The following is a 17,072-nucleotide window of genomic DNA, read 5'->3' on the forward strand; positions in this document are numbered from 1 at the left end:
TGCAATTAGAGGATCATGCTTCATGTGACTTTGACTTCTAATGCTTGGCTTAACTTTCGTAATGTGGGGCTTTGAATCTTGGCCATTGCAGTGGAAGAAGGGGAGAGTTTGACGAATCAGGAAATATTGTCCAAAGAACTGACATTAGTTGCAAAATTATGCCTCTAAAATGCTTAAAACTTTTGTCTAATTTCGAAATTTCTAAGTTTTACCTGGAGCTGAGGGATATAATCTTTTCATTTTTGCTGTAAAAGATTATTCAGCAATCCTCCAAAAGTCTGATCCCTGCAATGAGTCTGCCACAGAACCAGCGCAACATAAAGACGAAACAAGTGGGATGGCCAATCAAAGGATGTGGAGATACGAAACTTAGGAGATACTTAATAGTGGTTTCTTCCTCAAGCTAATTAAGGGCCACCAAGACCGGAAGACTCATCTGTTGTGTTGGTTGGGGTAAGAGGATTTGAAATATGTGTGTCCCACTTTTGATTATCACTAAGCAACTGCCAAGAAACGCTTGACCAACGTCTTCAGAATATCTCCTTGATGAAGCCACCCGCAAACCTCATTATCGTTCCATTAGCCCAAGGTAACATATTTTAACACCTGGCAGGAGTCCCTTTCATTATTAGTAAAGGAAATGATACATGCCACGATCTCAGCAAGCTGCTGTTGCTGTGAGAGTAACTGACAAGTAGGCTAAAGATTTAGACCACATTGTCAACAAGCACCTGTTGGGGAAAAGGGTGTTTGTATCGACGAGAGCATCTGTCCCTTTTTTACCAATTGGCCAATCGCAACATGCTACGTTATGGCTCCTTGATAGAAACAATAGGATCCCTCAATCTCATGAGTAAGCAAGAGCACCTTATAAGGCTATCAGTGGTGTAGCGGTTAAGATCCTGGGTTCATAATCAGGAGGGCAAGCGTTAGACTCTCAGACATGTCAAAAGGATCACACAATGTGGCCACTGAACTGTGCTCCCCGTCCGAATAGTAATGTACCATGCTTGTGGCCGCTTGCCCACAGTGTTTCTGTTTACAAACAACCACTTACTGAGCTTATGAAACACCTGGGTACTTCTTTTCTCCTTGGGGAGAAAACCTGGGTACTTTTCTTTGAGAGAGTTGGAGTGATTTTTCTAGTAGATATCATCGTGTTCACCACCCAAGTGCTTTGCAAGCAGACCCAGCTTATTAATGAATAAAACACATGGGAATTTCTTCGGGGTCTCAGTTTTGCCTTTGGTAGTAAGGAACTTATCTCTATCCTTCTCATGCTAAAAGTGCCTCTCTAATAAGAAGCTGCTTAGGGACTCAGTGGAGAACAGGTAAGGGTACCAGGCTCATGACCTGAAATCCATGGGTTAGACAGTATGAGATACTCAACGGAGGTAATGCACTTGAACCAGAAGAGGAAGAAGAAGACTCCTAGTAGAACCACAAACTGAGTCAGTGTCCTTGGGCAAGATACTTAAACCTAACTCAATCACTGTGGCATGATCTCATCGAAGTTCTCCATAGCAACTTTTGATCAGGCTATCTGGCACTTTTCTATTGTTTGTACGGGTGAATTACAATTTTCTCAGAATTATCCAGTCGGTAGGATTGAGAGAGCCACTGCCTGGAGTGTTGACCGTCTGCAGCCTGAAACAATAACTGCTGGCTGGCAGGGGTAAGACAGGAAATTGTTGCTTCCGGATGACCAGGAGCAAGGGAGAAACATTTATATTGCCATGGTAACCAACCGTTTGAGATGGGTACTCATTGAGCATTTATTCATGAGAAACAATGGAGATGAAATTGCTGGTTTGATCGTAAGATTATGATGCTTCTTAAGAAAGGGCTTTTAATGGCAGCGATAAGAGATAAACTTTCCAGTTTTGACACTTGAGAATAAAAACGGCAAGGAGGACAGAGACTAGGTCATTGAGGATGATATTTCAAGAGGATTGAACACAAGGCAGGAAGCATTCGCTTTTATCACGCTGCTTCACAAAGCCTCCAAAGTGGGAGTGATTGGCCAGTTGGGGAAAGAAATTGAAAATGCTGATCTGAGAATGACAGAAAAATCTGCCAAGCTCTGGTGTCCCATGAAAGGGAAAGGGCAGAAAAGGGGTCAAAGGAAATCATTTAATGACTTTCCTCCGATTGTTCAAAAATCTTTCCAATCCCCTCCCTTCCAAAAGTATGCACGCATACCATATAAATGGACCTCAAATTTACATATGAAATGAACGGCCCCTGACACCAATATTCAATTGGTGTCTTTGACAATAAACACTGTTTTACAACAACCCATGCTCAAATCAATCATGATTTACACATCTCTCAATAAAACTAATTGCCATGAAAGTGTCACAATGTGGGGGACAGCAAAACAAGACACTTTATCATTCAATCGATCAATACATGTTATATCAGAGGTGGCTGTTCAACTTGAAGTGAATGGTTGGGGCTGTTGCATGTGTGGTAGCAGTGAGTTGAAGGTGGCACTCGATGTAGTTGGCCAACCTGGTGCTCAGCGATAGGAGCTCAACGCTTGACAGAGTGACTGATACAGCAGATTAAAAATCTCGCATGTTGTACCTCGCAACAGACCATGACTTGGCCATATCTTTGCCTATAACCAGTCATCTGTCTGGAATGTCAATGAAGCAATTGTACCTCCTTGGATAAGCACCTCAGCTCACTATATTCGGTTTCATGCGGGACTGCTTACCAAGCAGCCTGTAATTTTGTCAATGGCTCCTGATTTGCTAAATCTTGCCCCGCACACCTGTCATATCCCTGTCTCGAATGCTGATGAAGCAATTGTGATTCTTACTGGATGTTGACTTTATCTAATGATGTGGAAATGGAAGTAATTATTTCGCCATGGACTGTGGTGAAATGGCAAATTAAACCAATGACCTATGTGCATGCTGTCGTCATGACCATGAAGTGGAAAGCTCTTGATCAGCATTTTCAGATAACACCATTTGACATTTTAGCCAACTTTTTAGCTTCATGAGCATTTCACAGTGCGAAGTTTCTACTTGACTCTGGCTCCAAGACTTTCTGCTGTTTACATCACAGCAAGGGAGTATCAAGTCTTTCAGGCCAACCCCATGATGAGCCATGATAAGCCAAATGGAAAAACATGTCCAGTTGATTCCAGTTATGTCTTTTTTCACCGGCGTGGCAGAGTTCAGCTTATCTCCATCAGAATGTCTAAAGCCTGACACACTTGAGACTGACTGAAAGCATCAGAATGGCAAACATGCTTGATTAAACCCAAGCTGCCATTCCCAGCCGATCCAATGTAGATGTATTCCTTCTACCATATTGGGTGGAAATCACCCCTCTTGAAATCACCAGTGGCTTTCAAGACAGTATATGGCTGCAGTACAATAACAAAGCAGTCACCGGTTACCCTCAGTTTGGTAACAAACGAGCATTTCATTCAAAAGCTGAAGCGATGCAAGTACATCCTATCTAAGTTTATATATCAGTTGTGCACTTGCTATCCCTCATGACCAACAATGAATCAACTCTTCCTTTCAGTTCTCTGTGTTATATTGGCGGCCTCCTTGTAAGGCTTATGCTGCTATCATGACAAAAGTCATTGTTATTGCGGAATGACAACAGACTTTGAGAGGAGAATCAGACTACAGCGTCTTCCAAAGGCCGAGAGAGTAATGAGACACATGACAGCTTGTCCAGAAGTAATCCGGCAACCATGTCGTCTGGAGTCAGGCGTACCTAATTGGGATTGGTTGTATGGGAGTTTGTGAATGGCAGAAGCATTGATGAGTCTGACATCGTGACAGTGGAGGAATCAAAGGTTACAAGAGAAGGAAACACTGCGATGACCATCAGACAATAGCTTATTCGAAAGGTCAAGATAGTGATGAGACATCATGACAGCTTGTCCAGAAGTCATCCAGCAAATAGAAGCCTGTCATTCCAAATCAGGGATATCAAATTATGATGGGAAATATTGAACAGCGGCGGGTTTTTCGGTTTTTGGGGATTTTGAGTGCGGCAGGCTTGCTAAATGACAAAAATTTTTTTTTTTTTTCCTTCACGTTTTCAGTCAATCGCCTAGCAGCGGCCATGCTAACCAAGGTATAAAAAAGTCTCGCCTTATTGACCACTCCTCAACATTTCATGCGCCATGAGACTGATCTCGAGACAAGCATCTTCACTGATGTAGCTTGTGTCGTGTAAATGTTCTTTCGCACCGCGTATAAGATGTCACTTCCGTCAGATGATTGAATGAATCTCTCATTACGTTTTAATCTTGTGTTGAACTGATCGTTTGGGATTCGGGAATCTCTAAGTGAATTTCTTATCGCGCATTTCTTCATCGACTGTCAATCCCTAACGATAACTTGATCGTAGCATGTTAAAGACAAAATTATTGTTGTGTTACTGTTTTTCACCATTTTCATTCCCTTTGGAGAATCAGTATATATATTTTGTTGTGCCTCAAGGTACAGAGAGGTAGCTCTTATTCCAATACTGGGAGATTAATCATGGAGGATACATGGTCATTCATGTATTCATTTCCTTTCTGAAGCAACTCAATGAGGCTCTAATTCCCTGCTCACCCCAGGCAAGAACTAAAGTTAAATTGGAAATCTTCCTCAGCGGGCTTGCAATATCTCAATCTTTGAAGTCGACCTGGGAATCAATTTAATGTGAATATTTCATTTATTTTCATCTGCCAAAGTGGAAGAGGTTTAGGTGTTGGTTATCACTTAGCAATATGGTGAAAGAGATCAGCACCAGCAGCTTTAAGAGTCCACAATTCAACAGTGACATTGTCAGGAAGACCAGGGATGATGCGGTGTGACATGTAGCCTCACAAACATCGTACCCCAACAAGTCCAATCTCGGAACCATGTGTGTCAAGATGCCTGTCAAACAGCGCAATGCACCAACGTAGAATGGCCGCCGCAAACTATGTCAATAGAGATGAGGAAATAACAGCACAAATATCGCCCCAATAATTATCGTAATGCCCGACATTAGGCCATAGAAAGCAATTATCAGATAAGTATTACTGGTAATGACATCCGGAAAGTGAGCGACCATCCAGAGTGATAATAGTGATTGAGAATGTGGGTGTGAAATTGGAGGTCGATTTGTCTCGCTGGGCTCAAAAGTGCCCAACAAACGAGTGATTTTTATCAGTGGGTGGCGTCACTGGGCCTTTACACTCGACCGGGACATAGATGTAGCTCATAGGAAATGGCAATCATTAAGAGAGTTTTAAATGGCAAGTCAACTCACACTAATTCAGCTTTTGGTGGTGGCTGTGTCACAATCGAATCGGTCACCAATTTACTTCACAACAAAAACATGATGTAAGTAGATCCCCTTTATTTTGATTTGAGATAAGTCTCAAGTCAGTAGTCTTTTAGTTATTTTAAAGCTGATTTTATTACCCAGAGTTTAGCTTTGGCTCTCGGGCCAATATCTGACAAAGTTGGCTGGATTATGGCCTCTGTTTATCAGTGCTCCAATTGACCCAATCTTCCGAATGACTTGACATTTTAGAGAATACACGTACACAATTAAAACGTTTGATAAATAATCACCCTTTCTCTAAATTCCAACTCCACACTAATTGCCTTCACCACCCTTTCTCTATATTCAAGGAACACATCCATGTCATGTAACAAGCCATTAGTAACTCAAGCTCCTCATAATATTGCATTATGTGGGATTCCCCTCGGAGACCAGGGGAGACCAGCAGTCCATTCATGTCATGGGATAGCGTGACCAAAGATTATGGAGATAAATGGAAGTCATCACTAAGACGAGAAATATGAAATCCACAGGGATTTCCAATCAATACTGGAAAACATCCTGTGCAGACACATGTTCAGTTATGTGTGGAGGTTGTCCACCCTTTTGGAAACTCTATTGGTTGTTCATCAACACTGCAATCTTTGAGGGACACTCAACAAGGGCAATGTTCCATACCCCGGATATGTATGAGAAGGTACCTGTCCCATAACAAGAGCCCGTCCTGATTATCAATCAGCAATTCAGCAAAATCCTGAGGAGTTGGCCATAGAAGATATTGATCAACTTCGCCCTGAACAAAAAAGATCTCACAGCCGAATCCACCGAACAGTCCAAAGACCAGCCTATCTCCCGGGGAAAAAAAAGAGAATCGTCGGCAGATTCGAAGCGGAAGAAGTAGCACTAGCAGCGATGACATGTCATAATAAGCTCTATTGGAGGCCTTCACCACAAGAAAAGCTCATCTGACATGTCCCTCACCGCCCTATTGCCACCAGGGTCATATCTGAATATTACTTGTCAGCCCACCTGTCCCCTAACCATGCAATGTTTTTCTCGGGCGATGCCAGCAAAAGAGACTGATTAATTTCCTGTCTGTAGGGTGTTCGAAAAATCCTGTCTTCTGAAAGCTTTCGGCAAGAGTTCTGGAAGGTGTTGAATCTGGACTTGCCAGGGCAGGATGAATGAAAGCAGTTAGAACAATTCTGTCAGCGCAATACACATGTGCTCATCTTCGATTAAATCTTTGATGATTATGAAAGTCATGAACAATCAAATCTGGAGACAACCATGATTTAGCAAACTCATAGATTATGCATGCACTTAGTGAACCGTAAGCCTGAATATTAGTGATAAAATCTCCCTTTAGGCCTCCCGGATTATCAAGGCCATCAATAGATCACTATGCAGTCCCCTGACAGCGAGGACATTAGACGAGGTATTGTAATCCAGGCAAGCCATTGGCCAGATGGAGAATGTTGGCAGAGATTATCTCGTGTTGTCAGTAAAGTCCTGGGCTTATATCGAGGTCACTCTTCTGTCTACTGATGGTAATGAGACAAGCTCAAACTTCTGCAAACAATGAATGTTTAACCACAAGTCTGATGATTTTCGTGCTTGCTTTGATCCGATATCATGAAATATGGTTTAAAGACCAAGGCGTGAAGAGTTACAGAAATGTCATGGCCACTGCAAATTTGTACTAGCCATGATATTCAAAAAGCTGATTATCATTATCATAAAGAGTCCTACTTACTTCTCTATAAGATATTTGCAGAGATGAACATGTCCACAAGTTGCAGCCGCGTGGAGAGGCGTCCATAACTCGCTATCCTGCGCATTCACATTCGCACCGAATTCTATAAGAAGCTGCATCATATTCTCATTGTCGTCTATACAGCACTGAAATGAACAAAACAGAAGGGGTTGATTAGCTAAACAGCACAGAGGAGAGGGGTCCTGCCTTCTCTGGCAGGGTGTCAGATTAGGGGAGGCTGCTTTGTCAGGTATAGTGACACCTCATACAAACACCATCAGGAAGCTGGATCTGCTTTTGCTTGACATTTCCAAGACAAGGATGCAAAACCTTGACTCCGCTCAACAACAATCATATCACGTTACACAAGTGTTCCATCTCCAATACTCTGACATTTACAAGAAGGTCTGTCTCCACTCCACTATTGTTTTCTGCTGATGCATTTCAGCACTTCTTGTCAATACTCATGCACCATGTCATTACAAGCAGATTGAAAGATTTTCTTTTTATAATGAGAGAGACTACGTCATTCCAACAGCAGGAGTTATGTCTAATACCATGACATTTGTACAAGACTAAATTTCTTCCCAACATTCTAGGTTCCAGTCAGAAGGCTTTACAAATGCACAATGTCATTGTGAGCAGATAAAAGGGCGTTTTCCTAAAGCAGTGGAGTTTTAGACTCCAAGGCTATAACTTTGATGACAAAGTCTCTTCCCAACAATCCTTGAACAAGAACTTGAAGTTTCCGACAGTACAGCTCAAAATAGATCGAAGCTATTGAACTGCTAATGTACCAGGCAGTCAACCCACACAGCTTACCTCAAAGTAATGGCTGGGACATAGTGCTCATATCTACAGCAAAAACTGACATTTATCAGAAATTTCCATCATGTGATATGTCAAGATATCAACAAGTCAGTAGAGTATCATGTGGCTGTTCAAAGGGGTAAGGGTAGAAGAAAGAACGAATTTGCAAAAAACTGCAAACGTTTTGTTCAGAGCTCCCTTTTATAATCGTATTCCAGGGGACAGCTCCACGAAGCCATAAAAAGCAGTGGATGGGGTAACAGGAATAACAAGTCCGTCATGTAAGGTTTCAATAACTGCACCATGGCTTCCATAGCTAATTGAGCACAAGTGCTCGCCCATCCATTGGCCAGATAGAATCAGGTTTTTTCAGTTGCTTTTCTGCGCGGAATGATCACAAGCTTGCCGAACAGACATGCGATGTCATCTACATGCCACGAAATGAGATTAGGAACATCAGGTTTGATCATTAAGTCGCAACAGATGACGTTTTCTCTCAAGTTTTCTAGTAGCTCGTTGTATATTGTAATGAGCATCATTTGTAAGAAAGCTAAGGATCAGAACGGGTTCTCACCCTGTATGGCCAATTGACTGGCAGCTATATAGAGGAAGGATGTCCCCCCTTTGACTGGTAGCTATTAAGGAAGGATATATGTGCGTACCATGGCCTGCTGACTGGTAGAAAGAGGAAGGATAAAGTCAAAGCAGAAAAAATAAAACAGGTTTTTCGTAAATTTCTTTTCCAATAGTCTGGCAAGGAATGATGATAGAAGAGTTTTCGAATAAAGAGAAGTCTCCAGACCGAAACTGGTTTTCCCTCTTTTCCATGAAACGATTGCCATTCAGCAAAATAGCTGTGCTACTATCCATGGCTAAAGAAAACAGATCAACAACATCAGGCAATAAGATTGCCTATTAAAGGGAAGCTATCGAGAAACGCTTATAAAAATGGGGAGTTTTGAACGGCCCGGTTAAAACCTAAGGCGGGAATAAGTTTCCTTTGTTAGATATTAGCAGTTTCAAGGTCCCCTAGGTAGTTGTTGCGGTGAGCTGTTCATTTGGCTAACATTGCATAACGTTGCATAACATTACTGGCTCCAGTCAATGAACTGCGTAAGAGGTAATCTCCAATTTAGTTATTTTTACTACGTTCAGCTAGGCGAAATAAAGACTTGGGTCACGACAGGATCTCTTTAACTTGCAGTTAATGGTTTCTAAGGAGGGGATCAGCATGCTTTTTCCTGTACAGAGAGCAAAAAATCATGCCATGTTAATTTGTTGATTACGCACTAGAATAGTCTTGCAACAACGAAAATAGCCGTCATTTCCTTTTTTGTGACATTAATGACCACAATTCTGATAAATGACAAGCGGGATACACAAGAATAGCAACACCTGGCCGTATGAATGCTGGTTTTCCGCAATTAATGGCTTCTTCCGGGAATGGTTGGATTCAGTTTTTAGTCAGAAAAGAAATTTGAAATTGAGACAACCAAGGTTCTCTATAAGGGCCCATGTTGAATATTTGCTACCAAATTGAATCCTAGTGGTCCTTGGTGTACACGGAACACCAAAGAACTGTGGTGGTCATCCCATAGTAATTCTGTTTTCTATGGATGAAAGCTTCGAGTCTCCCTAAAGCCATCAAGGCGATGAAGTGCTGGACTCAATTTCTGACCATGATTATGCAAATTGTTCCCCTGTGATTGAAAATAACCTGATTAACCCGCAAAAGCCAGTGTCAGAAGAACAGTTTCAGGTAAAACTACTGACCATAACTGCTTTTTTTAACATCCTATTCCATTAGGGATGGCAATATTTATGACAGACTGGACTACAAATTTTATGAGCTGCAGGGAATGAGATTACCAACCAGAGAGGGTCACTGCAGGGTCAGTGATCCATGGGGACCTGGCTGCTTAAAACAGCACACAGAAAATGATCAGGAGAGCAGATCAGAAGATGTCTGAAGGTTGTCCTAACATCAGTAAAACAGGGTGTTGTTCTTCACAGCCAAATCATAAACCAATATGCTAATGCTATCAACCGCCTCCGCACATCTCCAGAATTGGAAGCTGTGTCTACAACACTGCATAATATTGATATTCGGGAAGAAAAACAAATGGCAACTAACTATGGTAGGCCTTCCGGCAGCACTATGGGAAAGAAGGAAATGTGTTAGAGGATTGGTTCACAGCCAACAATTCCGACCAAAACAACTTTTTCCGACCACAACAACTTTTTCCGACATTCTATTCTATCAGGGTTAGCAATAATCCGTCTGATAGACAGATGGACTACTATTTGAACAATTTCAGAAGCCTCAGCGAGATGGTTCTGATGTGACTGTGTATAACGACATTTTTGTTCATCCATTTTAGATTGCTGCCGGCCAGTATTGACCCCTCAAGCTAAACGTTTCCAAGAATTTCATCATGGGAACTTTTCGGTTCTTATTTTGGGAATGGGTAATGGTTTTGAGAACATGCACCCGCAGCAACTGAAAAGGTCACGGCGTCCATAGAGACCCATCAAGATGTGTTTTCAATGTTCTTTACCTGATGTAATGCAGTTAATCCATCTTCATTTGTTACATCCGGGCTCACGTTTGCGTTGAGAAGGTGTTGCACTGTAAAGAGAGAAAACATGTTTGTTTCAGTATTTCATCAAGATTTATTGCTGTATACCTGTGCAGAAAGGCAGGAACTTTTTCCTGCAAAAAGAAAATTGGGAATCATGAATGACTCTCCCACTTAAACTTCATTGCCAGCACTTGAAGAAGTGGGGAGGGGGTGAAGTGGGCACTTGAGGAGGGGGGGGGGGGGTAGAATGCAACCGTATACTCTTTGATAGCAAAGTGCAAGCTCTTCACCTGCACTTCAGAGTAAACAAACTGGTGAGTTTCTGTAACACATTCCTTGAACCACATGATGAGTTATCTGTCCAACAGCTATTCAACCATAGGATGCTAGGCCTACTCGCATTTGCAGTGAACTTGTATTTGAAAATTTCCATAATGCAAAGTACTGAATACACTTGCAATGCAAATGTGTAGACTGGGTTGCGTCATCAAAAGCCTGATGCATGATGCACCGATCAGAAAACTGACTTTTCATAGTGAACTGGCTAAAAGTGTATAAATTACACCCTGAAAAATCATCTTATAATGAGCCAACCAGTAGGTTCTCAACGATGCACTCAAAATGAAAGCACTGTATGAGCAAGGGGACAATGCAATTTCATCCCAACTTTGGAGCATTCCTACAACATCATTATATTTTAAATTAGTCCTTTGAGATGTTTGAAGATGAGCGATTTTTGGAAGATTGACTTGGAATTGTTAAGCTAAAGGCAATTCTCATAATACTTCTCATGTTGAGTTTTCCGATAGTGGATAAGTTTTAGTAAATTGACATCCCCAGGGCTGAATATTATGTGAAAATACAATTTATCTGATCGCATTAACAGAGCTTCAGCCAAAGCCATGTATGTGTTCTATAGGAATAGCAGACTATTGGGAGCTATGTTCTTTCAGCTGGAACTTTTTTTTTCCTTTTTGCGTCTGACTGAAAGTATTTATGTCTTTTGTAGTTAGGTTTTGGCCAACATTTGAGCTATAGCAGTTTTAGGGAGACAACAATACCAACCATGAGGTATCAGTTTCTTTGAAAAGGAGTGTCTTAAAATACATTTTTAAAGTATCTTATTCAGCATTATCCTCCCCCCCCTCCCCAACCCTAAGAATTTCAACCCTAACCAGCTGATGATAGAACAGAACGTCCCTTTGTCATAGCTGCTACAAAGTCAAATCTACCTTCTCTGACAACACCACCAATGTGCATCCATTCACTGACATCAAAGCAATGCAACATAGTGGAGATAAACTCCTGCCTTTGTTGTTCATACTCAAAGGGGATATGCAGAGATAAACACCTTGAATCCTACAACAAAAGGTGGAAAAGAGTGTACTACTGCTTTCACTTTTGATATAATTGGCTGCAAAAAGGAGTATGTTCTTTCTATATTTTACAACTACTAGTTAGAGCAGCGTCATTTGGTGTTTTCTTATTTGCTTCAAAGACCCAGGATTTGTTACTGACATTATGAAACAGTAGAAGCAAAGTTGACAAATGTCAAACAAAGGCTGGTCTCTGGAGTCCTGATAAGGCACATCCAGGTTACATATGAGATAAAGGCAGTGAGCAACTGGTGACATATGATTATGGAGGCAGGAATTGGCACTCAGTGAATGTAGAACTCTAGATCAGGATATTAAAGGGAACTGAAACCGCCAAGCCAGTTCGTATGACCTCGTTTTCATTTCCCGCGTATCGGGTGATCAGAACGAGGCATGAATGAAACTGGCGCCTAGCTGTCAATCATTGAGTGACGTCACTACTATGGAATTTACTACGAAAACTCATGAATGAAAGATCGCATGACTCACGTGATTCTCACATGATTCTCAATAATAACAAATTGAACTGCGCATGCTCGGGCACTGGGGGCGGAGCTACAAATCTGAACTCGAATAGGAAGTTGGAAGTTTCACTTACTCGGGTGGTGAAAGTCGAAAAGTTGAATAAATCGCTTGGCGGTTCCAGTTCCCTTTAACCCACCCTCGACAGCAGACATTCACAAGGACATTCAGGTGCACTCTTTCCCAGATACTTATGCATGGTCTTATTTATTCCCATAAGCATTAGTTTGTCAAATATCTCAAACTGATATCTTTTTATCAACAAACTGAACAAGCCTTTTTTAGAAGCTAAACCACAAAAAACTTCCCTAAGTAACAGCGAGCATTAGCAACAGAAAATTGTCTACCAAATTGATGCAACTCTAACGTAAAATTGCAATAATCATCTCAACGCTTTTTTTCGACAAAATAACCAATCACACACCATTTTCATCACAGACAAGCGTAAGTCAATACAAAAAATCCCAGCACAAATGAGAATCCACTTAGCTTATCTTGTTTTTAAAAGGGGCTGTTGCCATGGTAATTTTAGCAGCAATTCAATTTTCTCATCTTTCGCGAATGAAAAAGTCAACTGATTTGCAGGATACAAAGTTAGAGGGAGAAACTGGCAGAAAAACACCCAAATTGGTTTTCAGAACATTCGAACAACAATTTCCCTGCCATCATGTGATGAAAAATCTTCCACAGTATCAGGATTGAATGTTCAGATCATCCACATTCTGATTATAATATGGCATATAATGAAGATTTGACACACACCTTATTGCAAGTCTTACCAGGATAGGCAAAAAATTCTGTGATTCTGGTTATGGCTGTGACCATTCCACCATGCACTGGAGCTGCATAGTGTAATGCAGTGAATGAGCACTCAACGTGTGGTTTGACAAGGGTCATCCATGGCTCAGAACCTTAACAAGCGATTTCCGGTAGCATCATTTTCACCAGTCATCTTGGCATCATGCCATTCAGACTTGTCCCAGCAATCAACATATTTTTGTAGCAGGCACGTACAGGAAATGCAGTGCAGTATCAAAACGCTATCAATCATAAGGACTATTATTTTTACTGATATGACCCAAAATCTCTTTCTGATCAGAACTGACTGACCATGCTCGCATTGCTGGCAAGTTCTGTTAGTGTTAAATCTTTTCAACGTAGGCCTACCACAATAGAAATGGTAATTATCCTAAATCTTCCTTGAAAGAAAACAGATATTAGCCTAATAATTAGGATAATCATAATTGCTGAGATCTAATTACTTTATCGAGGATGGCCTAATATGCAAATAAAATGATGAATCGGGTCCAAATGTTGTCGATATTTTTGTAGTCATGACACATTCTATAGTTGCAATACATCCTACTTACATGCAGAGCAGGCATTACAGGACAATGAGAAGAGAATGCAGGTCTTGCAGCCAGTCTAAACTGTGAGAATTTCAAACCAGGGAGAACCCTGTCTCATTTTCGGTAAGAAAGATTAGGCCGAGTGGAATGCTATCACCATTGCTGCTTTTCTGGCCTCATCACCAACTTTTCCTATGGAAAAATGGTTCCCATCATTGATTGACGAAACATGAGCAATATAACTGCAATCGACAATCACAGGCTTGTAAGTGGAAGCATCACTGATTGGTGTTGATATTGGTCATAACACTTTGAGAGGTGTTCTCATGACATTCAGCCATTATGCTAAATGATAACAACATCTGCACGCAAACAGGTGTTTTTTTCAACACAATACAAATACAACAACTATAACGAAAAAAGTTGGACTTTGCTTTCCCAAACCTGATAGCTGTGGTTCCCTTCAACCTCAGTCTAAATTATGGGTAGCCGCTGAAATCATCTCAAATCACATTCATGAACTGATCAACCATGACATCAATCATCAATCATGCCCTCAAGTGGGTATTACCCCATTACTGCAGATCCATCAAAAAGCAATTAGCATTTTTTCACAGAATGACAGAATTGGTAATGCAATGGTACACTGAACCCACATCATGTCATCACACTTGCATAATGCTGTTTTGATATAAATATCATTACGGACGTCACAACCTCTGTTTACATGGATCAGTCGTAGAAAATACTACGCTATTTATAGATGATTGTAGGTGGAGTTGCCTAGGTTCCATTTTAAAGCAAATTTCCGTCGCCATATAGCAATATGTAGCGAAATCACCGACAGTGTCTCTATCCCATTGAGGGAAATGTTAGAGATTATTAGAATCTATTTGTCACAATTCAAACTCACTAGCCATCAGTCACATTCACCATAATCTAAGGACAAATCGATTTTGCAGAAACGCACATGGAAAGTGTGATCAGCCTTGGTGATAATCTGCTATTGATTTGCTTGGATCTGTATACAAATGTACAACCGATTAGCCCAAGACAGTTATGATTGGGTGAATTGGAAGTCATTGACTAGTGGCAATGCAGAGTCCTGAATGAGCCAGGTATAGTCAATGGTGTAATGAGAAGGGGGTCATGCTTATCAGATTCAAACTAAGTACGTCAGTGGTCCGAGTGGTGTAAAATGTAGGCTGTACTGAGGGGGTCATGCTTGCCGTGTGGTAACCAATATTCCCGGTGGTTAGAATTTACTCCCACACAACACTATTCCATTATTGCCCTTATTTGTTCCATAACTGGATGTTTGAATGGTTTCAGGGGTTTGCCTACAGCATTGAGAGAACATTGACTTAAGAACAAATGTATTTTCTCTTCATCAACGTGCTAAAACTGGGGATGATGACGAACAAGCCGGCCAAAAATAACCCAAAACCTACTGCTTTTTTGCCTGCTATGTGCATGTATTCAGACAGGAGGTCCTCCTGTTCGGAGCTATAGGTACTTAGTGAGGGCTATTGCTCACTCGTAATGCAGTAAACAGGTCTTAGACACTGAGGTCAAACTATCACAAAGCCTCGCACTATAGAAATATCCTGACATACTAATAACTATATCTGTGCCTTGTGTGTTTTATACAAATATCGTGGACAATTCCAAGCAATCTGATACAATACATGTAGCTATTGATGGCAGACAGTGCCTTGGGTGCATAACTTTGCAATGAATAGGTCTGTTTGTTCAGAAGCTAAAAAAGGATGGGCAAATAAAGGTATAGACCATATGCATGGCTTAATTGTATATCAAGTATTACACATGACACAACAGTAAGGCATTTACCATAGTGCTAATTGTTTGATCTCACCCATCATGTGATTTTGCATCCATAAGTTGAATTCCTCCACAGATGATATTATGTTGGCTGCTCTCGATCTTTTAAAATGTTAGAGATCCAATGTTACATATGTTCATTGGATATCTCATTTTGAGATATTCACGAGACGAAAAAATGCGATGTCTCTGGCAGATAAGCATTATACAGGTTTGTTTCTATCGTTATCGTGCACAGGGCGTTCAAAATCAATGTCAAAGGCTTTCGACATCAAATGAGTCATTCATTCAAGTGATTTACAAACAATTTCAAGCACTATCCTTCATTCTGTAAACCCTTTGTCAAAGACCTTTAGTTGACCTACATTATACCAGTGGCAGGGCATATCAATATCAGTTTTAAGAGCTGAATTCGGAAAGAATTGTGATCATTAGCTGACTGCATTGATTGTGTTTCATACACATGGGCCAGTGCATACAATTGTAGCTCAGAGAGGTGAACTCATAATCAATACAGTTCAACTGGCTAGTCATGTTCATTCAATGCAAACCCAGCAAATTATGTGCATTAGTATATTCTTTTTTGCAAATACTGACTAATGCGCAGCATTTTGTATGGTAGATGCAATACTTTCGAAATATGTGACTGTAAACAAGTCCAGGAAACATTGCCTCAGCTAGCTATGAAATTCTCCCTGGCGATATCATCTACTATGTAGATTGTTTGGGCATTCAACCGACAACTCCCCTCACGATGTCCATGGCCTGTGAAACTCCCCTAGGATGAGTTATCAGATACTTGCTGACTGCCCAGATTGATGAGGACCATTGAGGAATTTGAACTGCCTCCCTGAGGACATCATATGACTGTTACCCAGCTTTGTTGACAGGATGAAGAGAGTTCTGACATGGTGAATGTCAATAGGTTGGTGTTAGTCAAAGACTGGCCAAAGAGTGTGGATGGGTACTATTCGTTGGTTAGAATAATATCCAACATAAACTTGCCCCCTTTTCCTTACATGTTATAGCAATGTAGAACTGAGATGACGAGATTGTGAGCTGCGGTGGCCCTTGTACTTGTAGCAGGGACTCTCTGCTGGGCTAAATTATTAAACAAGTCACCAACAGGCCAGGCAATAACCGCAACGGACAGTGCATCCTGATTAAACCTCTATAGGGCCTCCTGCTTGCCCACATACAGACATCTCATCCATCAACATGATCAACATACCTGCCAGCTGAAACTGACAATATCATTTCCTCCACTGCGCGCTCACCTTATTAGGGCTTGTGAAGCGCCCTACGGTAACCCGGGTATACCTCAAAGAACGCTATCGTATCATATCCCACAAGCATGACAAATGGTGAAAGTCTAACCCCCGGGATGTCTTTTAACACCTGCCAACCAAATAAAAACCTGATTTTTTTTGATTTTTTTTTATTAAGAAAAGTACGGGTAAATCTGAATTATCATTGGCAGTTTGCATTTACATTTTAACAGCATGTCATCATGACTGTTGAATAAAAATTAGAGAGA

At 41.1% G+C, this 17,072-nt stretch overlaps 1 protein-coding gene across 9 annotated transcripts in view; it reads right to left on the reverse strand.

Annotated features, from left to right (window-relative positions):
- The window catches only part of LOC135496383 (protein phosphatase 1 regulatory subunit 16A-like), a 54,950-nt gene that overhangs the window by 35,246 nt on the left and 2,632 nt on the right, over positions 1-17,072 (reverse strand). For all 9 annotated transcript variants that reach the window (XM_064785696.1, XM_064785695.1, XM_064785690.1 and 6 more), the window contains exons 3-4: positions 10,423-10,493; positions 7,055-7,200 (exon numbers count right to left, since the gene is read on the reverse strand). In XM_064785696.1, the coding sequence (XP_064641766.1) occupies positions 7,055-7,200; positions 10,423-10,493 (217 nt within the window). The remainder of the gene's footprint in view (positions 1-7,054; positions 7,201-10,422; positions 10,494-17,072) is intronic.

The sequence above is a fragment of the Lineus longissimus genome, chromosome 11 (assembly GCF_910592395.1).
Source record: "Lineus longissimus chromosome 11, tnLinLong1.2, whole genome shotgun sequence".
Taxonomy (NCBI): Eukaryota; Metazoa; Nemertea; class Pilidiophora; order Heteronemertea; family Lineidae; genus Lineus; species Lineus longissimus.